We start from the raw sequence: 24,235 nt of genomic DNA on the forward strand, positions 1-24,235 counted from the left end.
CTGGATTTTCCTGTTCTTCCTGTATATTCTCTCTGTAGAACTACATGGAGCTACTGGTTGCTAAGAAGTCGTGTGACAGCATGTTCCCTGGGCTGTTTAGCACTGTTTAGATGAATTGTCTGGTGACCACAAATGGCAGAATTTCACCTTAGTTCATCTACAACAGCAGCAGAAGTATGTCCCTTGCCTTAACGCATTCCCAGCAAACCCACCAGAATTCAACCATAATATATGGGGTTAGTCTGGGATTAGGGATGGATGCTGCCACATTATTTTTTTGTGAGTGGGCAACGTTCTGATGCAGCACTCACCTCTTACAGTAGGTAAGAAGGGTAAGTACAGATCCCAAATAGGAGAGTCTCTCTTATGCACCATAGATCATGCACTAGCAGTACAGAAGGACTACACATGCAATAAATATATAAATAGTGACAAAAATAAATGATGTGGTGATTTCTAAATCTTAAAAATCTCTAAAAGGTCACAAATGCTAGTAGAAGCTTCCATTGACATGGCAAAGCAGACATCAGCACGTTAGCGTGTGATTTCTGCAAGCTAACCGTTACGCTGAGATAGCTGATGCTTGTCTGATGGCAACAACTTCCTCCTCGCCAATGCACTGTTTTTGCTTTTGGGATGAATTTGTAATGCTCTATTTACCTGGAATCTCAGGGTATGTTCCAGGTACGGCTCAGTTTGCACGATGACAGAAGAAACGGCCACAAAATAGCTGTGGTCACTTGTCTGAAGAGCTCTGCTTTCCAGGAATTCCTCCACTCCTTCCCTCTAGGAGAGCACACGGACACCCTGTCAGACCGACCCAATGTTTACTACTGGAAGACGAGATACATAAGAGTGCCTGCTTTCTGCTGCTCATTGTTATCACACAGTTACTTTTATTTATTAATATTATTGGTGACAGTAGAATAGACGGTTCATTTATCCCCAGCGGGGCCGCCGCCGCCACCGCCCCGCCCACACGCCGCGGCAGCGCCTCGGGCCGCCAACAAAATGGCGGCGCAGCGCGCTTTGCCCTCAGTAAAGATGGCTGCGCGGCGCTGTCTGCCTGCTGTAAAGATGGCGGCGCCGCGCGGAGTGGGCGGCGGCCATCCGAGGTGCGAGTGTCCTTTGTCCCCAGCCCGCTCCGGAGGCGGAGATTGGCGGGGGCGGGGCTGGGGCCAGCGCGAGCGCGGTGCTGGGCGAGCGGCGGCCGTGCGCGGAGCCGCTGCTGTCGTCCCCGACGTCCCGGTCCGCCGCCGCCGCTGCTCCCCCGCCCGCCATGAGGAAGCGCAACGAGTCGGTCACGGTGGAGCATGAGCGCGCCGCCGCCGCCGCGCCCGCGCCTCTCGACAAGGGCTGCAGCCTGAGGCACAGCCTGCGCCTGCCCGCCGCCGACACGGGCATGAAGCGACCGCTCGGCAGGTAAGCGCTGTTCTCCGCCGGGGTCGCGAGCGTGTGCCGGCGGGCGCCGGGATCGGGGCTCGACCGGCTGCCGCGCGAGAGCCGCGGCCGGGGCGAAGCTGCGGCCGTTCTCTGTCTGCCGCCTCGGCATTTGTAGTGCTTTCTGCGTGTTGGTGCTGTTACGCCGGGAGAGCGGTTGCATTCCTCTTAAAAGCAATAGATCTGTAATGGGAGAAGATGCGTTTAGCCTAGGGCCGTCTTCACATCTTGTACGAAGACGGACGGATGCTTCGGAAGGGCGGCGGAAAACGGCAGAGCCCCGAGCTACTGCCGCTGTGCAGTCGGCGTTAGCCATGGTCACGTTGCTGAAGTGTGAAGAGTATTTCATGGCCGTGCAGTTCGGGAGGCTGGAGCCAAATCGCTGTGCTGCAGGAACGCGGCAGCCTGTGGGAGCCTAAAGGCAGGCGAGGCTCTGGAAAATGAGCCCGAGTGGCTCTTTCTGTGGTGAACTCCCTGAGGATCTTTCTGTTCTCTTAGACAAAACCAACATTAGAAAGGAAAATTTTCCTGCTGATGACATGGATTTTCTTTGTCACGAGTGGTGGCAGAGCCCATAAAGTGCTGTTGCTAATCTCTGTGGGTGATGGTGTTCGTTTTCGTGCCCCACAGGTAAAACTTTGGGATGCTGTCAGCGCTCGGTTCGTGTTCGCACAAGCTGTAGTAATTGCAGATGGCGCTGGGTTGGCTTCTCCGTTCTGATGGTGTGCAGTAGCTCAGACTGTGTGCGTGCTCATCTTCTGTGACTATTTACTTGATTTCGCTGTAGGAGATTACCCCTACTTTCAGAAGTTACCAAGTGATAGCTTGCTGACTCTTCCAGTTTTAAAGTGCTTCTTTGCTGAAGCAGAGGTGCTACCTGAGCAGAGCCTCAGGCTGCTGGCTGGCTCTGGTGGACAGAGATGTGGTAGAATGAGCACTGCTCCTAGATCTATGGCACAGGGAAGGCCAAGCTGAATGCATGCTCTGCTTGTGGAAAGTTTCCTTGTACTTATTCCTCTTTTTGCACTTTTCAAAACAGTCAGTGGGCAAATTTTCCCTGCTTTTCTCCAAGTTGAGCCTTTGAAACCGTTTCAGAAGCCCCTGGGGTCCTGCATGCGTTTTAAGCTTGTTAATTGTCTTGGTTGAATCATGTATTCCATACAGCAGCGTCTCACAAACTTGATGCTGTTGGAAAGCTTTATCTGCTCGGAGCTCACTTTCCCTCAACAGCAATACAAATAGACGAAATCCTATGGACCATCCTGTGCAGTATTACAGAAATGACTCTTGTTTGCAGCCAAATCAGAACATTAAAAGAAACAATCACTTGCTTATGTCCTTCTGCTGCCTTTTCTTGTCTGCTGTACCAGTGCAGGTTGTCATATCCTTCAAGTGAACCTCCTTTGACTGCTTCACCCTTCAGCCAGTGGTTTGCAAGCAGGATATTTGGGTCTGCTAACATCCTCCATTTATGTTTTCTGCAGGATAACAACTGCACTGCTGAAGTGTGAATCTGAGCCTGCAGGAATGGGAGGTCCAGGCAGAAGGGAGTCTGATGCACAGAGATAACGGTGTTGTCCAAGGCAGCTATCTTAAGGCAGGTCAGACAGCTGCCCCATGTTCATCAGCAGATTGCAGAGCGTGTAAGGAGGAACATAAGAGGAAGCAACATACATAATGAACCTCTGCTGGTAGGGTATCCTGACCATGGCCAGTTACGTAGCCAGCAAACTTCTGTACCTGATTCCTCCCATTTTGACGTGCAGAGTTGTGCTGTTGTTGTAGCATACTGCTCAGTATAAGGTTGTTACCCCTTTTAGCTCCTTATACCATGGGTATTTGGTTGTGTTGTTGTTTGTTAGTGTGTTTCATCACTTTTGCTTCCTAGCTCACAGAAACTGGAAGGACGTGAAGCTGCATTGCAAGGATGCTGGGGAGGTGCAGTTGGCATGGTGTCTGTGTATAATCAAAGAATATTAGGATGTTATAATCACAAAATAAACAAGAGAGTTAAGCAAAGTAGACTATGATAACAAAAGAGAATAAATAGAAGACTTACCCCTATCCTGGGCTCACCCACAAAACATCAGCAGAGCCAATCTCCAGAAGAGCTCCTTCCCCACGGGCAGCCAGCTCTTCAATAGCTCTAGGAGGGCTGCAGCCAGGCTCCACCCTTTCAGCAGCACGGGTGAATTGCCTTCAGCTGTGCTCCTCTGGCTGACTCATGGCTCACCTCAGGTGATCAATCAGAGGTTCAGGCAGGCGACTCAGCAGTTCCCATACACTCTGTAACTGGGGATTAGTGCTGCAACTAGTTATTCCTAGCAATGTGCTCATTGATGCAATAGTTAAAATTGGCACTTGTGGTGGCTGTGGGTTCCGTGTCCAGGGCAACTAGGGCTGCTTGCATTTCATGCTGCTGTTAAGAAACTCACTCTGTGTATGGTTTTCCATCTTTGATAGTGACACAAACTGCTGGTTGGAAAAGCAAAGCAGCTCTATAGCAGCCTGAAGCATCCGTGTGATTCTACAGCCCAGGGCTGACCACATGGCAGCTCCTGTGGCTGTGGAGCATTGGGACTGCAGAGACAGCAGTTTGTGATGGCAGTGCTGACCTGGGCTGCAAAGCACTAGCAGGGCTTGTGGGTGCCCTTCCCCATCAGGACTCTCTCTCTTTACGTCCAGTGCCTCAGCAAAGGCTAAATAGCACCGTAAATGTAAACAATGCTTATTCTTCCAGCAGTATTTTTGAGTTTTAATAGCATTGCACATGTCCCTCTGTTGTGGTTCAGACCCATCATCATGCTGTACTCATTCATCCCAGAGCTGAAGTTGATTCTGAAGTGATGGCGTTTGAGCTCCTCTGTCACAAAAAGTGCATATGTGCACATACAGCTGATGGCGATGGATCTCTGATAAACCAAAGATGTATGTGAGTGCATACTGTAGTCAGTGTGGCTTACAGATGTCAAGAAATGCATGTCTTCCTGTTTTGCTTCCACATATAGTGATAATATTAAGTATGGTGATGATCTAAGAACTTTACCAGGAGCTGCTTTGACAGTATGAGAACAATTTTTTTTTTTTTTTAAGAAGGGATTGAGACATTTTGCCTGAAACTATTAAATGTGAGATTGCAGTGCTAAACAAGCAGCATACAAAGCGCTTGGATTTCCTGATATGTGTGTCTTGTGTGGACGACCATTCCTGTAATGATTGTGTTGCGACTTTCTACCTGACAGCTTGAATTACCTGCTGGTTGGTTATTAAGGTAGAACTGTGTTTTGAGTATAGCAGTCTTAGCAGATGTGTGTTTGAAGAGTGACTGTAAGGCTGTTACTGTACCTCAGTTTTGTGATTGCTGGCTGTGATGTTTCGAGGAAACGCATTTGAGCAGCCTTAGTTAGAGAACACCTTGATGTGAGAACAGGGAGAATAAAGAAAGTCAGGTGAGTTTAATACTGGCTTTGATCTGAAAGCAAGTTCTCCTATCTCATTTCTGTTGAACCCTGATCCTGGAGGCGAACAGTCACAGGAATATTACCCTTCTCTCCTATGGCTTAGTCCTTATCTGTGCCTCTTTAATCCCGATCAATAGCCAGACTCTAGACCTGAAATGTTAATTTTGCCATTCTGTGGTCTCGTTTGCTGGTGAAGCTTAGTTGATTCTCAGTGCTGTGAAGCAGTGACAAGACTCTGTGAATGGGAGCTCTGTACCTGATGTTTTGTTGTGCTGCGTCTCTGGAGAACTGCTGTCCTGCTGCCCCTTCGCTCATCTCAGCTACCTCCACTCTTAGCAGCCCCTGCTCCTGTCTCTTAATTTTACTGGAGCAGTGAATGTGCCCATGCATGCTGAATGCAATGTGTAGTGACCCTTGGTGCCACACAGCTCCAGTAGCTGACATGCTCTGTGCCTCCCTGTGTCTCTTTGGATTTAAGCAGCAGCATCTTTCCTCTTGACAGAAAACTTGGCCATCTCTGTCTTTCAGATCAGTTGTTGGTGAGCAGAGTGCACGAAGGACTGGTGACAGTTTCCAGTCTCATGCTGTGCTTTTTTCCATGTTAAGTACAGGTTGAACCACGGTTTCTCATTTGGCTGTAAAAACAACCTGCTCTGTGGTTTTCTATTAATTTTATTAATAATTTTACTGCAATTCCTCTTTGAAGAGGAAGCACGGTAGTATTTTGCTTGGATCTATCAAAAATGGCATTGTGTAACTACTTCCACACATCTGTCTGCCTGTCCCATGACTGGGAACTCAGTGGCTGTGGCTAAAACTGTTTTCTCCAGTTCCCCATGTTTCAAAGAACTCTGCCCAAGCACACTTGCTTTGGGCTCAGCGGGAATTTTTCTCTGGTGTTATAACTGAGTTTCATGTTGGTCTCCTTGCACTCTATTTGACTGCAGTGCCATTATTGTGGCATCCTATGGGCCCTTGAGTTCAGTTGTTCTTCTTTGGCTTATGTCTAAATTATTAACCGTGGCTGCTGTTAGTTCCTTTGGGACTGCTGTGTCATAGGGTGAGCTGTCAGTCAATGTGATGCTGTGCTGCAGGGTGACCAGCTGAGCTTCATCATCAGCACAAGTCCTGGACTCCCATTGTGAGCTTTTCTCTCTGTATGTCCCTTTTTCCTCCTGTACCCTCCTGTCTATTTCCAGCCCGTTCTTACACAGAGGATCAATGGCCTACTTACGACGAGCTTGTTTCTGAAGATGATTTGCTTTCTTGCTATAAATGGTATGTAGTTGCCCAGCCAGGAATCTAGTTCTCTGCAAATGCATTCCCAGGTCATCACAGCAAGTCCATAGATTTTTCTGCAGGATGTGGGAATGCGTTTCTTTTTGTTGGAAACAACACTGTGGTGTTTTAATGAAAATTAATGATGGTGACATCATATCCTCTCCAGAATCTGCTGCTCTGAGTGAGAGACCTGGTGATATCCTCTTAGGAGGCTGCAAATAATTTATCTTACCCTTGCTGGCCTGAAGGCAGATCAGATTATTTTGGCATTCACATCAGGGTGTGAAATTGGTAAACAAGCTTCTATTGCAATTCCCCTATGGATCCCTGCGTTTTGGAAACTCAGTGTGTAGCTGCTGTAAAGGTGACATTGGTGGTGGTACAGTCGTGGATGGCTTCTGATATCCAGAGTGAGTGAGTGTAAGCAAGGAAGGTTCACTAAGGCTGTAATGTGAGAGCACTATGTTAATGTGGCCGTGACTGAATCAGTACCACGGGAAGATTAAAAGACAGTACTTGGGTGTTTTAAAAGGGTAACAGGAGATCTAGGAGACTTTCAAGTCATTAGCCTGAGGTGGTGCCTGTGCAATTCTAATGGTAAGAGTTAACTTGCAATTCAATAAAAGAGGATTTAACAGCTAAACATTCTAATGAAAGTAGATTTATCCTTTGGAAGGCAGGGTATAAAATGTGGCAAGTTTATCAAGATTGCATCTTCATTGGTGGAAGTGGTAGAATTGTTTCTCCAAAGCTCTTGATGTTGTGCTTTGGTTTGTTCTAAAGGTTTGCATTGCAAACAGAGTTTGTATCAGATGTATCGCAAACCAGCTCAGTAGGCAGCAAAACACGTAGGAAGTTTTCTTGGGATTGATCCTTGGGCTGCAGGGTGTGTAATTCTGTCCATCAGCCACAGCAGCGAGGAGGCTGGAAGAACTGGGAGGATGAGGTGGGGAGCAGGGCAAGTCAGCAGCCCAGGGCAGCTGGCAAAACAGCTGAACCTTCTCAGGAGACAGGTTAAAGCTAGCTGACCCCAGGGCAGCATGGCTGAGAGGGGAGCAGGGCCCGATGTGATGCTGTAGCCCAGAATTGCTGTGTGTGGCCACCTCCACCGGCCACTGGTGTACCAGCATGCTGTCTGTGCTGCCCAGCTTCTCTGCCTTGCTTCTCACCTTGCTGGCATGCTTCTCTTTCCCACTGCACTAACAGCATAGCAGTGAACTTCAGTAGTCTGCTTCTTGCTCGATGAAGGCAATTAAACTTGTGAGCAGAGTTTCCTATTTTTAGCCTGTGTGCTTTGATCATTTAAACTATGATCATTGAGCTGAGCTAGCAGGAAGGGTGTCTGTGTTTACTATTCAAATCGAGCTGTTTGCTTAATCCAGATTTATTTTAACACTATAACTCTTACTGAGTGCTAGAGCACTAAAAAAAATGTTGGACAAGAAATAGAACTTGTAAAAAAATAAACAATTGGAAGTATTTGAGATAAGTCCCACAGCTGCCCTCACATTGTTCAAAGCAATCTTTCCAATCACTGAGGGACAATTGCAGAAACCAAAAGAAGAGTCTGGAGTAAATAAAAACCGGCCTTCAGTTTTCTTCTGATTCGAGCAAATATCTGAAACAACACCTTCTGACGTATAGGATTGCATGGCTGCAAACTTCCCCTGACAGAGTGGCCACTTCCACTTATTTTGGTAAGTAATCGCCATATCTGAATGTTTGCTGAATGGCGTGAGGCACAGATAACAGAATATCCAGCTCCTCTTTTAACATCACTTAAGCCCAGAGGTGTTCCCTCGTGTCTTTGGCTGTCTCTGCCTTCTGTTGTGTGAAGTGTGTGATAGCAGCTGCTGCTCCTTCTCTGGTCAGTGGGGCTGAGTGTGAGCTTCACCTTTCACTGTGGTGTATTGCTTCTCCATCTGAACAGCAAGCAAGTAGGCTGGCTCAGTCTGCAGCTGTTGCTCTGCAGTATCTGCTCTATTCTAGAGCGTTTGGAGTACTGAAATCAAATTTGTAGCAGCTGAAACTCAGTGCTTCTCGCCAAAGGGATTGTTGTTGAATGATACTTAAAATGAGGTTGTTTGGGGTGTCATCTCTTGTTACAGGTGGTGGGCAGAATGAAGAACTCGGTGCGGATAAAAACTGCTTGGAAGACAACTTTTCAGTATGCAGGCTCAGAACAGAGAACAGCAAGTACATTTACCCTGTCTAGAGGTTGATTTGCCTTCCCCTGGGGTGACTTCTCTGAGACAGAGAAGCCTCTGCAGATGAGGGTGATGCAACTGGATCTTGAGTCAGGGCTTCAAGGGCTTCCTCCTGTAAAAGAAAGCATCCACAAGGTGCTCAAGTCGCTTAAGTGGATTAAGTAGATCCCCACAAAGTGAAGCCTAGCTCTGATTTCTCCCTTAGCAGTAGTTCTAACTCGCTTGTTGTAAAGTTTTGATTGGTTTCCAAGCAGCTTTAGGAAGCAGAGGCAAAGCTGACAATGTCAGTTTTGTGCTGCTGAATGAAAAAACTGCAAACTGGACACAGTCATTGGAAATACTCTGTTCTTTATTCCTCTGCAAATCCAGCAGAAATGCAGTGAATAACCTTTTCTTTCTATTTCCGATAGCTTTGTGCTGTCCCTAAAGCATTCTTTTCCCCCTTTTGACTACCAGAGCAGGGACCACGTATGCTTTAAGCTTGTGGCTGATGATGTACAGTGCTGCAAAACATTCAGTTCCCACTCACTTAAGTAGAAATGCCAACAGCTGCTTTCTGCTTTCCTTGTTTCGTGGTATGGCTCTTCAGAACTTCAGCAAAGGCTCTGGTTTCAGTTGTCAGCTTCATTTTTCAAGCTTTGTCATTCTGGAGTTGCTTCCTCCACAAGCTGACACCTGCAGCGAAAATACCTGACTGAAGCACGGATAAAAGCAGGAATGAATTAGTATTCCTGGCTGTATGCAAAGTAACCTGCTGTTCAAGGTAGGTCAGGGGCTGACAGCAACTCTATCTCTTCTTGCATCTGTTCTTTAATCACGGCTGTCACCTCATGTTCAGGAAGCTTTCTTCCTTTTCTAAGCAGGTCAGGTAGAGAGGGTGCTGAGTCTACCAGCTGAATGTAACAGGATCAGCTGATGGCCAGCATATGTAATGTTTTGGCATTGGTTAATGCTCTTGTTTGCTTGCATGCCTCTAACGGGGAACTGTTGGTTCATTGTAATCCAAATGTTTTGCTAGTGATGTGTCCTGCATCTAAAAGGTGGCAGTATGGCTGCTAATACAAAAGCATTTTTTTCCTTCAGGCTTCCAGGTCATCAGATCTCTGGCAGCAAAAGCAGAGCTGCCTCAGGTGGACAAATGTAAGATGGCCATCTTCATGCTCTCAGAAGGGAAAGATCTACTGCTGTAGACAGGTGAGGCTGCTTGCACACTGTAAAAGAGAGCCAGAGCCACAGAGCCTACCAGGAGTGATAATTTTCAGGCCGTGTGGCTGCTTTCCAAAAACCACTGTGTGAAGATCTCACGTTCATGAGGGCGTGCAGCTTGGAAGAATGGACCTGTTCAAACATGAATATCCCTAGGAACAAAGTCAGAACTTATGGATTCTTGCTGCTGCTGCGAGCTTTGCACACATGCTGCTCTGGCAGATTTACAGTGCGTTAACAAGCATAAGTGGTGGTAGGGGAGCTGGCTTGGCTGCACTGTGTGCTTTTTCAATGAAGATATGCATTCAGCAGCCAAGTGGCTTTATATTAAAGAGCAGTTAGGTACCTGGTGGAGTTTTATGGATCTGAATTGACTTTGCTTTTGAACTTTGCTTCTTGGCCCTTTGTTTTTGCACACTGATATTCTTCCTCATGGAGAATGAGCGAGAAAAGTACTGCTTCAGGGGAATCCCATTCAACTGGTCTAAGGCTCTTGTTTTGCACTCCCAGTGCTGGTCAAGCCTTCTCTTGTTTGTGCTGTTTTTCCCTCTTACATTTACACACAGCCTTGTGTTCCCCAGCACATGGACTAGCGAGAGGCTTGTGCCTTTAATACACAACAGCTGTTAGCTGTGAAATGAGTAGAAAACTTAAGCATTCAGTAAATGCTGTCGAGGGAGTGTACTTGCACTGCAGATAATATCTCAGTGTCAAGCTCAAATAAATCTAGCGTGGGTGACTTTGGATTTGATGAGTATCAGCAGCATTGCTGGAGAGCTCTGGAGAAAGCATGGTTTATCCTGGAATGATTTATCCCATGGTGCAAACAAAGCTGCTGTTGCACCAGATGCATTCAGAGCAAGTAAACAACCTTAAAACCCAGTCCCCAGGCCTGCTTTTCTGTCCCAACGCTCAGTGGTTTGATTGCCTAGGGTGTAATTACTCATTGTTTGCTACATACTCAAGTAACAGTAGCATCTACTCCTTTCTTCTTGAAACACAGCTTCCAGGTGAATGTTGTCACACACAACACCAGTGCTAACAGCGTTTTACTGAATACTGAAAAGCAACAGAACTGCTGCTGCAGGTCATTATATCAAGGTCATTACCTGAATTGTGAACTGAGACATGGCTATTAAGGCCTCAATACCTGCAACTTGCCCCTTCCAATTGCAAACCCAGCTCTGGGAGATGCTGTTGGAAATATCCAAGTAATTTTTGTCTTAACTTTCATTGGGCTGCATTTTTGGCTCTGCCAAGCATCCCTGATGCCTGCAATCCTGTGTATACCCTATTTAGGATTTACGTAACTTCTGGGAGTACAACATTGCTTTTCCCAGTTTGTGGGAAGCCAGACTTAAAATTTTCAGTCCATTGGTCTTACTTGACAAGTAGCTCCAATTTTCTCTACTGAATTTAATCTCTACATTCAACTATTGTAACATATCATGCCCAAATAATGGTTTTGGAGAACCTGGCATGTACAAGAATTTATATATTCCTACTTGTTCTCCTAGCCTGTATTTAATTGGCCCGAAAAAAAGTAAACTTCTCTTGCCAGTAGCTCCTACAACTATTACAAAAATCATCTACAGGTAATAATTCTTGATGTAGCACAGAGTAAGAGTCACCTGTATCAGAAAATAAACCTCTTCACCCTGCTTCCCCAGCTGCTTTCGGTCCTGTGGGGGTGGAACTCTGCCTAAGTCCTTCCAGGCTCCCCTTACCTCTTCTTCTAGGTAAGGGACATCCCTGTTACACCTTGCTCAACTTCGCCTTCCTCAGCTTGTTTTTCCCAAACCCTTTTCAAACTCACCCCCTCCCCAGGCTTCCATTGCTCACACTGGGATATCAGGTTTCCCCAGCTCTACAGATGCCGGCTATTCTCACTTCCAACGTCCCATCCCATTCCTATTCACAACTAATACACCCTTCACATCACAGCGGGAGGCTCTGGCCCCCACTTCTTTCTCCCACTCCAAGTTGTTCTTACAAGCTGCAGTAGGAGGGGTGTGCGGGGATGCGTTCTCCTGCCAGCCCAACTCTAATATCCCAAACTCACTGTTTTCCTTCACCTTTTTGCCTTTTTTGTTTTTCCACAATTCCACTATTTGTACCCTGTATAATCAAAGAATATTAGGATGTTATAACCACAAAATAAACAAGAGAGTTAGGCAAAGCAAACTATGGTCACAAAGGAGAGTAAATAGAAGGCTTACCCCTATCCTGGGCTCACCCACAAAACTCCAGCAGAGCTCCTTCCCCACTGGCAGCCAGCTCTTCAATAGCTCTAGGAGGGCTGCAGCCAGGCTCCACCCTTTCAGCAGCACGGGTGAATTGCCTTCAGCTGTGCTCCTCTGGCTGACTCATGGCTCACCTCAGGTGCTCAATCAGAGGTTCAGGCCGTGGCTCAGCAGTTCCCATACATCCCCTCAACAGCAATTCCACATACCGTTAGCAATTGCATTTCCACATACCATTAAAAGTTGCATTTCCACATAATTTCCACATACCATTAAGACAGTTTCTCCCAGGGCCTTCAAAATCCACAAGTCAAACAATACAATTCCTCAACTTCCACAAACACCCAGCACTTGGTCTCATGATTAGGGTACTCAATTATAAAACTGGTCCCGTTACTCCATTTACGTTCCTGGTTTCTTATTCAATATTCCCCTGGCTCACCAGCAATGTTTCTCCAGTGAGCCAAAATACAGCCCATGGGGTCTTCTTGTAGCACTTTAGACACCCCTTGTTCCATAACAGCCTCGTACACGACATAACACTGTAATGACATAAACATTTAACAATCACAGAGACAGTGACAGTAATCAGTACAATTTATCCTCAGGATCCTTCCTCTCTCTGCCTCCCTCCAGAGCCCAACCTTCCCCCTGTATTCATGTCCCACACTTGCGTAGCTGCCAACCTCCTTCTCCAATAAACAACATATCAATGATAAACATCATTTCCATCCATGAGTACAAATTAGGCCCTAGAAATTGATCTAATTGTTCTGCTACACTTACAGGATCCTCAGTTAAGGAATTCTTTTTGTTTCAAGAAGACAACTCCTAACTTCTAGTGAAAACAGCGGTATAACCATACCCTATTTCCCTTTGACCTAAGAAGACTGCCCTAAGAGGATAAAGTGAGGTGTTAGTAAGGTTAGCATTAGAGAAAGGAAAACTCTCCAGGTCCCATTCACATTACTCCAACTCCCTCAGTCATCGAGAGCACAGCCTCTCTCCAGGACCCTGCACAGATCAGCAGCACCCACTCTTCTCCTCTGCAGAGGTCACTGCTGCCTGCACTGCTTTAGAAATTGAAGGGGGGGGAAGTTATCTAAGGGATCCATTTATGATCTTTCTGCTTCTCTTTCCTATTTCCTTTGAACTTTGACTCCTTGCGAGGAACATTTCTTTACTTCTTGCACCCATTAAGCGACCTAAGCCAATTCTGTTTCAGAAAAAGGAGTCTTGCTGTTTACATAGAAATACAAAGTCTGATAGGCCCAATTTTTGTCAGACTCCTATTTTGGTCCAAATAATGGTTTTCCCTCTAGAGGCTCTCTACTGTATACAGTATTTAAACATCTTTTCCCTGTTCTTTTCCCTAGTTTCGCCATTGCAGTGGCGGTGTCCCGCAAGCAGGAGCGCACCTATGGACACAACATGACAGCCTTTAGACCCTGTTTTCTCCCCCTTGCCTCCCCCCTGCCCTGTTTCCCCAATGGCTGCGTACTCCAGGTTCACAATCTTATCAGAAGGTTGACATTTGCTATTTACTTGTTAATTTATTTGTTACCTGGTGTCAGTCAGCAGCCATCCTGTTGTTTCCAAGATGTCTCGGTGCTCTCCTTGTCCTGTTGATATGGTGATTTTCTTCAAAGTCATCGTTAAACAAAGAGCACCGGGGGGATGATGTCTCTTCAGGCCCTTCCTGGGGTAGGCCATCACTTGTTCTCTGGTTTGCTCTCGTGCAGGATGTTCTTGCAGTGTGTATGACAAAATATACATCTATACACCTATATACAGAGTGTGCGTTCCTGGGAAGGTTCGTCTATAGGATAAGTGATGTAAACTTATCAGAGATCTTCCCCAAGTTAAGTAGGACTCCCAAAAAGAACTATGATAGCGGAGATCATGAAATAAAAATAATATTATCCAAATCTAATGCAGAAACAACATTTGATTCCCACAGATGCCCACCTTTTACTTCTACATTTGTGTCTCTTGGAGAGCCAGCTGTTAAGTTTGTGTGATTGGCACGTTGACATCCTGAGGTCCTTAGGGCTGATGGCTTTACTTTTTATTCACTTGCTGTTGGTCAGAGGGAGTTACAGATGCAGTCTGACTGTCTGGGCTGTAAGAGGAGAACTAAGTGGAAAGCCCACAAATCTCTCCAGTCAACTGCTTCAAGTTTCAAACCTCATCTGTACTCATATAGCTGGAGCACTGCTGCAGCCAAGCAGAGATGCTTTGAAAAGCTGTTTTTAATGTGTTTGCAGGTAAGTGCTAAGTTGCATGTACTGGTTCAGATCTTTCCTAGGATGAACTTCCTGTTTTTGGCACATTAACGTGCTAAATTCAGACTGGCAACAGAAGGGAATGGAATTAGAATAAACATGCTGTAGTGTACCAGTGTAGAGCTTCTCCAATTGAAATGGCAGGTTTTGGTTGTTTGGCTTTTAATAAAGATGTTAGAAATCCAGTGGGTCTAACTGAAGGCAGTATTTCAAAGCATTTGATTGATGTTACTTGGGATGTTAATGTAAAACCAGGGATGGGGTGCTGGAAGTGCTGGTTAGCATATAAATAAAATATTCTGGCTGCTTGCTGACTTGCAGCATTTTTCTGGAGCTGCATGCAGCTTTCATTCTGTCTCTGTGATATTGCTAGGAACAGAGAAATAAGCTACTGCTTGTGGTAGCTGTTTGCTGTGCTATAGAAAAGCAATGTACTATTTTGCAAAAGGGAAAAAAAAAAAGCATTCTTTGCTATGGTAGCACCAAAGGAAAGAATAAATTGGTTTTGAATTGTTTGCATTAAAAAAAAAAAAACAAAAAAGAATTGTAGTGCCATGTTTAGAGCTGTGGCAGATACTTCTGTGTTCTCATTGGCTTTCTTGAATTCAGGAGAAGAGCCATGTTAGGATTTGGTGGATTTTCTGTAATTCAGGCTCCCCATGCTCTGCATACAGTGCCTGCAGTGAAGCAGAACTGAGGCTTGGCTGAAGATTTTTCAGTGAGGACTTGTATGGCTGGGCCTGAAATAGAAGAACCGCGCCGTGGCCTGTTCGGCTATCCAGCTTCGCACGGAAGCCAGGAGGGGACAAACCTTTTGACATCAGCATCTTCTCAGTTTGCATTTGGCTGCAAGTGATGCAGGTTTTGCAGCAAATCAAGAAGACCTGAATTATTCTTGCAGTGCAGCACTGCCTTGTTGCATGTCATTGCTGTCCTGAAGTTGCTGAGATGTTTTGAACTGGAGATGAGACCCAGCCCCTGCCTGCAAACCATTCAGGAGCTGGGAGCTCTCTGAATGTGCTGTCGCACAGTTGGAAGGGTGCTCCCTTTTTTATTGGCAGGGAGCAGGTGAAATAAAACAAGATTAATCAGCTTGGGCAGATTGAATGGCTTGCATGAAGGAGAAGAAAGATTGAGTGCTGCTTTTGCTATAAGGAGGAGCCCTGTGCGATGCTGTCCATCCAGGGTTCCCACAGAGAGAAGATGGATGCTCTTGAAGGTCTGCCTGGGCTAGAAACCATCTCTCATTCAAAACAAGACTGACGAGGAAGGCTGGAGGGCTTGCCAGAGACTTGATATGCAGGCTGTCCTATCCTGGGAGTGGCTGCTCTGCCCTTTCTGCACACTCCTGTGCAATCTGTGGCTCAGCTGCTGTTTCCAGGTTGTAGAAGATGTTGGTTTGGATACCTGCATTGGGAACTGAAAGATGCCAATGGTAGATTTGTTCTCCTCCGTTGCTGTTGTGTGACAGTGCAGTACTTAAAGCTGACTTTGGTGCCTGTGCTTCCATGGTAGCTTAGCGCCTGAGCTGCAGGCCATGAGGCCTCCCCCTGACCTCTGGGCTGAGCAAACCCAGGGTCCTCAGCCATATGTGTTCTTCAATATGCTTAAATGCCTTTAGGTTAGAGCTGCTTATTCTCCAACTTGCTTGCATTTTCCAAGTAAGCCCCTAAGACCGATGTACCTTCCTGGTGAAGTGGTGATAAGTGTGCTGCTGCTGCTTTCTCCTGAGCACTCAAAAAGCGCCGTGTGAAGGGTGTTTATTTCTTGAAATAGCTTTTCTGCAGGGCAAAAGCAGTTTAATTTAGGTAAATTACTCACTAGGCATTTAGCAGATAATTTTACCGTCTGTACTGCAGTCCGTTGTCTCCGATTTATCCGTGGAAGCAGAGCTGTTTGTTGATGGATTGAGGCTTTGTCCTGGTTGCATTTTAAGTAGACATCTCCCTGGTGATGAGGTGTAAATGTCACATTACCTATTAGCATTTGGCAGAGGGCACCAGAGCAAAGGAAAGGATGCTCATTCAGCCTTCTACAGAGAAAAAGAGGAAATTAAAATCATCCCTTTGCTCTGATGGACTTATTCGGTGTGTTCTTCAGCAGTTTCCTGATTCCAGCTCACGTGTGGGTCTTGTAACCCAGGTGTGGGAGAATCCCAGTTTTGCTGCCTTCTTGTTGTGCCTGCAGGGGTTCAGAGCTGGCTCTGGTGCTGTTCTGCACCACTGGTTTTTCTGTAGGGCTGAAATCTGGGCCAGTGTGAAGGTCCCCAGTGTGGGCAGGCACTGTGCTGGTGTCACTGCCTGTGCCCTCGGGGCCTCTGCATCCTGCTGCTCCTGTTGCTGTCTATGGGTGGAGATGGGTCACCCCGAGGCTTTGGTTCCCTTGGTGTTCCTCTGTTTCTGTACCTTTTCCATCATCAGGCATTTTCTGTTTCCATTTTCCCCGATACTTCAGGAAACTGGACTCGAGGTATGGAAAGCCTTTGGCTTTTTTCAAGTCTTCATTGTCAGGTTTTCCATGGAAAGCGTTACAATCCTTTGGGTGTTTCACTGTGTGCTTACCGCAGCCAGAGTTGCTCCTCACGTCTTAAAATGTGTGGTTCCCCTTTTGGAGATGGCTGTTTCTTCACCTTGCCAGAAAAGGTGCATCCTCCTGGATGGCAGATGCCTACACAGTTCCCAGGCAAGAGGAGATGGGCAGGTGCTTAGGGGAGGCAGTAGTGTGGTGGGTGCTGACTTTGATAAGATAGCCCGTTCCCAGAGACCATACCAGAAAGTTCAAGGGAGGGCTGGGAGGAGATTTTCTCCTTTTGCTCAGTGTAGGGGTGCAAAAACTGTTGAGATCTAAAGTGTTTTGGCTGTACGCTCATTTCTTGGAAAAAATATTTTTCAAAAGAGCTCCCCATGCCCTCTATGTGATTGTTTCAAGTAGCTGACGGTGTTCAAACCTTTCTGGCACTGCTATGGAGAAAGTTCAGCATGTCACCTCCTCAACAGCCCAGTGGGAAATAATAATTTCAGACCTGCTGGAAGAATTGATCTCTGCCTTTGGCTGCTGGCAAGAGCTGCTGATAGCAGTGCTGATTGTTCACTGACGTGCACCGTGGTTCCTGCTCAGGACTCAGCTGGAGAGCAAAGGAGTCCTGTTGCCTGAAGGGTGTGAATACATTTTAGTTCTGGACTGCATGCAATCACAATTGAATCATAATTGTTTCTGCCCATAGCACGTCAATTAAGCAAACCATGGCAAGTGCAGCATTGTGCATGCACGCCACACACATTTCTGTATCATCTGAGATGGTAAAGAGTATTTTGAGAAAAGTTGCTTTACTTCTACTCTGTGATCTGTTGATTCCATGTATGTTTTTCTTAAAGCAGCTTGCTCCTCTCAATCTGAACACTCTGGAGAAAAGAGAAATGAAGTATTGGGAAACTGGACTCACAGAGAGTAAAAGCCACAGAGCAGAAATCTCATCATGTTTTATAACTTAGAAGGATTTCCTTTCCAGGTCATTGGGAGGTACGAGCCCTTCTAGCTGAGCAAGGCAGGACTCTGCTCCAGTCTGCACAGATGCTGTGTAACATTAGCAGTTGAGTATTAGGCAGTCTCATTACAAATAGTTCTTCAAAATACTTGAAGTCTTAACTGGAAAAAAAAAGCCAAACCATGCTGATAGTGCTTAAAGTGGTGCACACAGCCAGGCTTCTGTTTGCAGACAGACGTGAGATGTGCTTTTCTAGAGATGTTGTAATCTGTAAAATCAGCAGAAAAAATCTCTGTTACATTGTGTTGTAGAGGGAAGTTTCTGTTCCATGTCTCTAGGCTGACTTATCAGCTGATGGTTTGGTGGTTTCTGCTTCTCTCAACCAGCTGAGGCTCCGTAAACTCCTTCAAGTTTCTTTTGTTTAAAGAATAAGTGAATTGGTTTTTGAATTCACCAAGCACACGGATCGTTATGATGACTGCTCTGTAAATTCCTGCTGCACTCAGGCCTTTCTTTTCTCCTTCTCTTCCACAGGCGGCATGGGTTCTGGTTCCGATTGCGGAGGCTGATCATCTGGCTGCTGGGAGTGTACATAGCCATTCCATTCCTAGTAAAACTTTGCCCTGCTATTCAGGCGAAGCTGGTCTTCCTAAACTTTGGTAAGTGACTCAGTCTTTTGAAGAGAGGTGAAGGGTGAAAGCAAGGAGTGTCTTCATTTTTCATTTTTCTGCTCTGACTTGCCACTCTGCAAGCTTACGGCTTGTGGAAGATGTGAGCCTTTGCAGACTATAAGTTCTCTGGACTATGAGTTGGAGAGCATTCTCTGTGGCCTTAGCGGTCTCCAATTGTGCAGTGGGTCTGGAGAGCAAACTTGACTCCCAGAGAAGCTCAGGTAACCACAGGATGGAAAATGATGGAGAGTTACTGAACGAAGGATGCTTCTTTGCAGTCTAAATTTTTGTTTTAAAACTTGCATGTGATTTGTAATGAAGCTTGAAAAACTTCCTCCTCTGATCACAAAAACTCTGGCTGGTAGGATCAAGTACAGAGATCATGGAATGCCTTGGATTGGAAGGGATTTTAAAGCTCAATCATCCCCAACCCCTGCCATGGGCTGGCTGCCCCCCACCAGCTCAGGCTGCCCAGGGCCCATCCAACCTGGCCTTGGCACCTCCAGGCATGGGGCATCACAGCTCTCTGGGCAGCACTGCCAGGGCCTCACTGCCCTCTGAGTAAGAAATTTCCCCCTAACATCATAATCAAAATCTCCCCTTTTAGTTTAAAGCCATTCCCTGTTGTTCTGTCATTATCTACCTGTATAAAAAGCTGGTTTGCCTCCTGTAAATATGTTGCTTTTATGTACTGACATATTGCTTTTATATTGCTTTTGTTATTTTGGTTGCATTCTCTCTATGTTCTACCACCTTGGTCCGTGGTTGCTGTGAAGACATGGCAATTATGTGCTGTTCATTGGAGAGTAAGCTAGCAAGCTGCATATCCTCCTCCAAGGCTCAGGAGAGTGTTTGACACTGTTTGCCTTACTCTTACATGACAACAGCAGTGTGGGGTCTGCCATTATAATGCATTATCCAGAGAGGTGGTGGAGTCTCCCATGGAGATATTCAAGACCCATCTGGCTGCCTACCTGTGTGACCTATTGGAGACAACCTCCTTCAGCAGTAGGTTGGACTCAGTGATCTCTTGAGGCCCCTTTCATCCCCTGCAGTTCCGTGATTTTTACAATCCTCTATCTTTTTTTATTATGGAGGAGGAAACCACACGCCAACCTGAAACACATTACCCATTAACTTTGGGTAACACCCTTTGTTGCAGGTCAGGTTGTTCCATCAGTAAATTCCATTGCTGCAAACAATAAAAACTTTGCCAAGTCAACAAGTCACTGCACTGATAGAGCAGGAGTGGCTGTTGTGCCTGGAGATTGGCAGAGCAGACTGGGCAGTGGTGGTTCAAGGGAGCTGCATCTCCCCCACTTCTTGGTTTCACTCTGCTCCCTATTTGTTTGTTTTGATGGTTACATGTGTCATCTTTCATCTTTGTGTTTTAGCTGCAACTGTAATTCAGCTCATCCTTACACACAAAAAGAACAAGGGCTTTTTGGCACATTTGTTGAGTGTGTATCACTCTCCTCATGCCCCAACACAAGTGCCTTGGTAAAGCTGTTCCATAAGGAAATGAAGGTAAAAGTTAAAACGTTTCATATTCTGTTTTTCCCCTTTTTTTTAAACATTTTTATTTCTTTTTTTCAGTGAGGGTCCCGTATTTCATTGACTTGAAAAGACCACAAGATCAGGGTTTAAACCACACCTGTAATTATTACCTTCAGCCAGAGGAGGATGTGACCATTGGAGTCTGGTAAGGAAACGTGTTTTGTGCAGTATGTGTTGTGCAGCTGTAGTCTTTCTTTTGTTCTCAGTACTGCACATCCAGTATTTTTTGCTGTGCATGTGACAGCCACTGACTGCTCTGATTTGTGGGTGTTTGTGCTTTTCTTTGCCAAGTGACTGAGTTCATGTCCAGAAGTATGCAAATCTCTAGGGCCTGGTTGAACTCGGATCAGTAATGCATGAAACAGAATTGGACAATGTGTGCTTCCAAGGCAATTTCACAATTTGGAATCATAAAGGGATCACAAATGCTCTGCATTACTACAAAGATTGTGCCTCCATGTCACACCAGCCATAAGGATATAGAAGCCTTGTCATTCAACTGTTGCTCATAGTTTGTTTTGCAAAATAAATGTGGGAGAAGATAGGATCAAAGTGTTCAGAAAAGGAGGAATAATATTTTGTGTATAAAACATATGTAAAGTTTGGAGAGTGGGTGAGGAAGGAATGTGCTGCTTGCTCTCAGCAGAGTAACTGATAGTGTCGGTGCTTTCCTTACAGAAGATTTTCTGGTCCCAGGTAAGGGCAGTTGATATTAGTTGCTTGTGAACCACTGTCACTCAGATGACAGGTTCTTGGTCTGAAATGGTCTGCTCTCAGTTCTTGTCACACTATTTGGCCAACTCAGGCCAGTTTTCATGTCTGTTCCTCATTATCACTTTCTTTTGTGTTTCAACACCAGCAATTTTGAAGCTACGGAAAAATCCCTGCTAGCTTTGAGCAAAAAGTGCCTGCAGTTTGAATGTGTATCCAAGAACATTGAGCACCTGAGGGGAAAAAAGTCCAGATGCTGTTCAGGTGTGAAGAGAAAGGTGCCATTTCTTAATACAGCCCGTGTCATTAGAGCTGCAGATTGTAGCATTTAGAGGTTTTAGTTGTGTGCAGGTCCTCTGTACGTGCCTGCTAATGCAGAGGGCTCTCATTGCTTGAGACTGGCTCACCCACTGTGAGCAGGTCAGTGGTATCCTGCTGCATGAAATGGTTCCTTCCCTTTAACTGAGTTATGCTGAAAGACGTTTTCAGCAGTTGGTTTGGTTTCCAAGGCAGGCTAATTAAGTAATGGCTTGTCTCTTCACTTCAACAATTACAATTCCACCTGATAACGTGCTGAATAATTTTAGATTGCAACCTTGAGATTTTGGTTTTCCTTTATGAATATACTGTATTTGTTTACCAGAACAGGACTTCCAACTTCTGGTGGCAATTCAGTGTCTGTGTGACTTGTCCTGATGCTTATCAAGTAGATTTTCAGTAAAGTTTGGAGCCTTGCTTTAGTGCTCCTGTAAGGTGATTTGTTCAGTACATTTCTGAAACAGAGTCTTCAGCCTGCTTTCATTGTAAGCTCTCAGAATTCCTAGGGCAGAATGCTGGATCCTGCAGCTGTTGGGGCTTTTTCTTCCTCAAAACGTCCATCTGGCTGCCCACACACAAGTGAATTTTGTAGTGTCTTATGTGCTGGTTTGCCCTCTGAATGTTTTTACATCTGGGAGGAAGGTGTGGTGGATAGTTTGATCTTCCTAGGAGAAAAGGCAGTACTTCAGTTACTGTGTCAGCTGTAAGCTGGCCCCCCTTGTCAGTGGTTTGAGCTTGTGGACATGCACTCGCCTTCAGTGCTTGTATTCCAAAACAATCACCCACTTTGGATGTTTGCCTTTTATTTGGTTTGTTGTTTCTCTTTCAATTCCACCGGTGTTGAATTCTTTCTAACAGGCTGCCCATTGATATTCTCTGTGGAACAGCTGTGAGTTAAATTCCTGGCTCTTCTAGATGGTGGCTTTTCCAGCTAAAATGTCACACCTTCAGGAACCTGGTGCTGTAAACAGAACACATGATTTTCTCAGCAAACCTTGAACACCTCTTTGTCCTCCACTCGCCTTACTCAGCTGTGCCTCTTGCTCATGGAATGTTCTTTCCAAAGTCAGCTGACTTTGGTGATTGTTCTGCATATCTACTGGCCTGGCTGTGAATCTTGCTTATGATGTATTTAGTCTGTTAATTGAAGTAATCAAATGCCATAAAAGCTGAGGGACTGAGATTCTTTCTCTGGAACGGCAGGATGTGCAGTAAATGTACTTTGAATTTGGTGGCTTGCACAGCCTGGAGTTTTGAAAGCAGCACAGATGGAGATGAAAATGCAGGGATAACCCCAGTGATGATCCTTTTACAGTTTGTTTGAAAGATACTGTTAGAAATGTTGAACGTGTTTTTGGCTGAGCGTGACAGTTGTATGGAAGATGTGTGAGCAGTGCAGCTCTGCACGAATGAAACCATCAGAAGAGCTGGTGGTTGGGTTGCAGAGACTGATTAGCAATAGGGGATGTATTTTTTCCCTTCTGGATGCAGGCATACGGTCCCTGCAGCCTTATGGAAGAATGCCAGAGGGAAGGACCAGCTGTGGTTTGAAGATGCTTTGGGTTCCAGCCATCCTGTGATCCTTTACTTGCACGGCAATGCGGGAACAAGGTGAGACACAAAACAGCAGTGACTTCTTGTGGGTGGTGCCTCCCTGCCTTGTCACAGCATCAACACATGATCTAAAAGCAGCTCAGTGCTTTTCTTTTAAAATGAAGCCTCTCCTATTCATCAAACCTGAAAACAGACTTGTTGCATTATCAGAGATAGGTGATACTGTAGTTATTTTGTATCTCGTGTCTGCCAGAAGCCAGGAGGCTGTGACATGTAGTAGATCAAGCAGGGAGCAATACTTACTGTCACTCTAATGGTTTCTTAATTGAGGTATGAGATAGAATTGAGATAGAATATGAGATAGATATTTCTGTATATGTGCTTTAAGTGCATTAAATAAGCTTTCCAGTTCCTTTCTTGAGCTTATTGTAATGCATTTTGAGGAAGGAAAATCAGATGGAAAGAGGAAGGTGAAGTGCTGGTCTTGTTTCATTGTTGCATACATACAGGATATTGGTCTGGAACGTGTTTAGAATTTGCAGTTTTATAGTTGACCACAGATATCAGCCATGGTCAGGTTCTCTATCCTATGTTTCTTGGTGCTAAAAGCACAGTAGGAAACTTGCTGGATGATTCTTAGTACCATGTTTTTCCTGCCCCATGTCTGTATGATGCAGAGCTTCAGTTCAGTTATTAGAACACAACTATCTGCTTTATTAACATACAGTTTTCAAAGAGTATGGGCCCCTTTTGGAGTTCTGAGTGCGTGTTCTTGTGATGTTGATGTGTGCTTGCAGATGCTCTGCAAAGGGGAAGCATTACAGAAATACAATTCTGCTTTAACTGTGGCGGTTGTGAAGACTTGCTGGCCCTTACATTGCAGGAACTTTGTCCTCCTTCCCCTAAAATCTTAGGTCAGCAGCAATCCTTTTTTGTGTAAGGCAAAGTATGGAAATTGCATGCTGTGAGTGGGAAATGCGTGTGCAGATGGGACTTTAGAAACTGACCTTGTCTCCTTGTGCTGATGTATTAAAAGTTTAATCAAATTGTTGCCTCATTTTTCAAATTCTGCTTAGCTTGTTTCCTTGTGTGGAAGCAAATGATACTAATGGAAGCTGTTCTGCAGCGTAATGGTGGTAATTTAGGACCAGTATCTCTGTTATGTATGTGCCTATTGATTAGATTTACTTCTTGGCTCCCCCAGGTGCTAGTGAGATAAAGTGCTGAGCTGTGGACTGGTTCTCTATTTCACATTTAGCTTTACTGTGTGCTGGAGGAAGCTGGAGTTGTATCAGCTTTGCCATTCCTGCTTTAATACATATCACTCTTGCAAAATGGCTGCTTTATTGATGCAGGCTGCATTAACCGTAAGTAAAAGGGCACTGCCTCTGCTTTCTGCTTTGGCTGAGTGCTCTGGAGCTAAGGCAGAGTTGTTTGTTTTACCTGATGCCCTTAAAGAAATGCCTGCATTGCACTTTGAGGAAGGTGTGGGTGTGCACGTATGGGTGGCTTCTCAGGCAAATACCTCAATACCTCTTCCTCAGAGTGGTTTGGTTCAAGCTGGCCTACAAGCAACCCCTTGCATTTTGCCCTGAGTGTTTCTGCTGTGTTGGGTATTTTGTAGCACAGTTGGAGCTGACAGCTTGTAGCTGGCAAATGTGTGTGTTCTCAAGGGAGTTGTGGAAAGTGGCATTTTGACACTTTGATTCAGAGCCTGCACTGACCAAACCCGTCACAGCAGGGATGTTTTAGACTCCTCATATGAGTGCAGGTGCAAATCTGCTCTTCCAGCACTACTAGACCAGAGTTTGTAGATG

At 45.5% G+C, this 24,235-nt stretch overlaps 1 protein-coding gene and 1 long non-coding RNA gene across 2 annotated transcripts in view; one reads left to right on the forward strand and one right to left on the reverse strand.

Annotated features, from left to right (window-relative positions):
* The first annotated feature begins 1,279 nt into the window (after window positions 1-1,279).
* Window positions 1,280-24,235, forward strand: part of ABHD12 (abhydrolase domain containing 12, lysophospholipase) — a 32,357-nt gene continuing 9,401 nt past the window's right edge. The window contains exons 1-4 of the mRNA XM_042830334.1: window positions 1,280-1,422; window positions 18,142-18,266; window positions 19,875-19,980; window positions 22,356-22,475. Of these exons, the coding sequence (XP_042686268.1) occupies window positions 1,280-1,422; window positions 18,142-18,266; window positions 19,875-19,980; window positions 22,356-22,475 (494 nt within the window). The remainder of the gene's footprint in view (window positions 1,423-18,141; window positions 18,267-19,874; window positions 19,981-22,355; window positions 22,476-24,235) is intronic.
* LOC122166517 lies at window positions 6,848-11,853 on the reverse strand. The gene is made up of 3 exons (XR_006170827.1): window positions 11,815-11,853; window positions 8,919-9,064; window positions 6,848-8,501 (listed from the first exon to the last, which is right to left on the reverse strand). It is a non-coding gene; the product is annotated as an uncharacterized LOC122166517 (long non-coding RNA).

Source organism: Centrocercus urophasianus, unplaced genomic scaffold (genome assembly GCF_019232065.1).
Source record: "Centrocercus urophasianus isolate 14NV4802_14NV808 unplaced genomic scaffold, USGS_Curo_1.0 seq_10, whole genome shotgun sequence".
NCBI classification, from domain to species: Eukaryota; Metazoa; Chordata; class Aves; order Galliformes; family Phasianidae; genus Centrocercus; species Centrocercus urophasianus.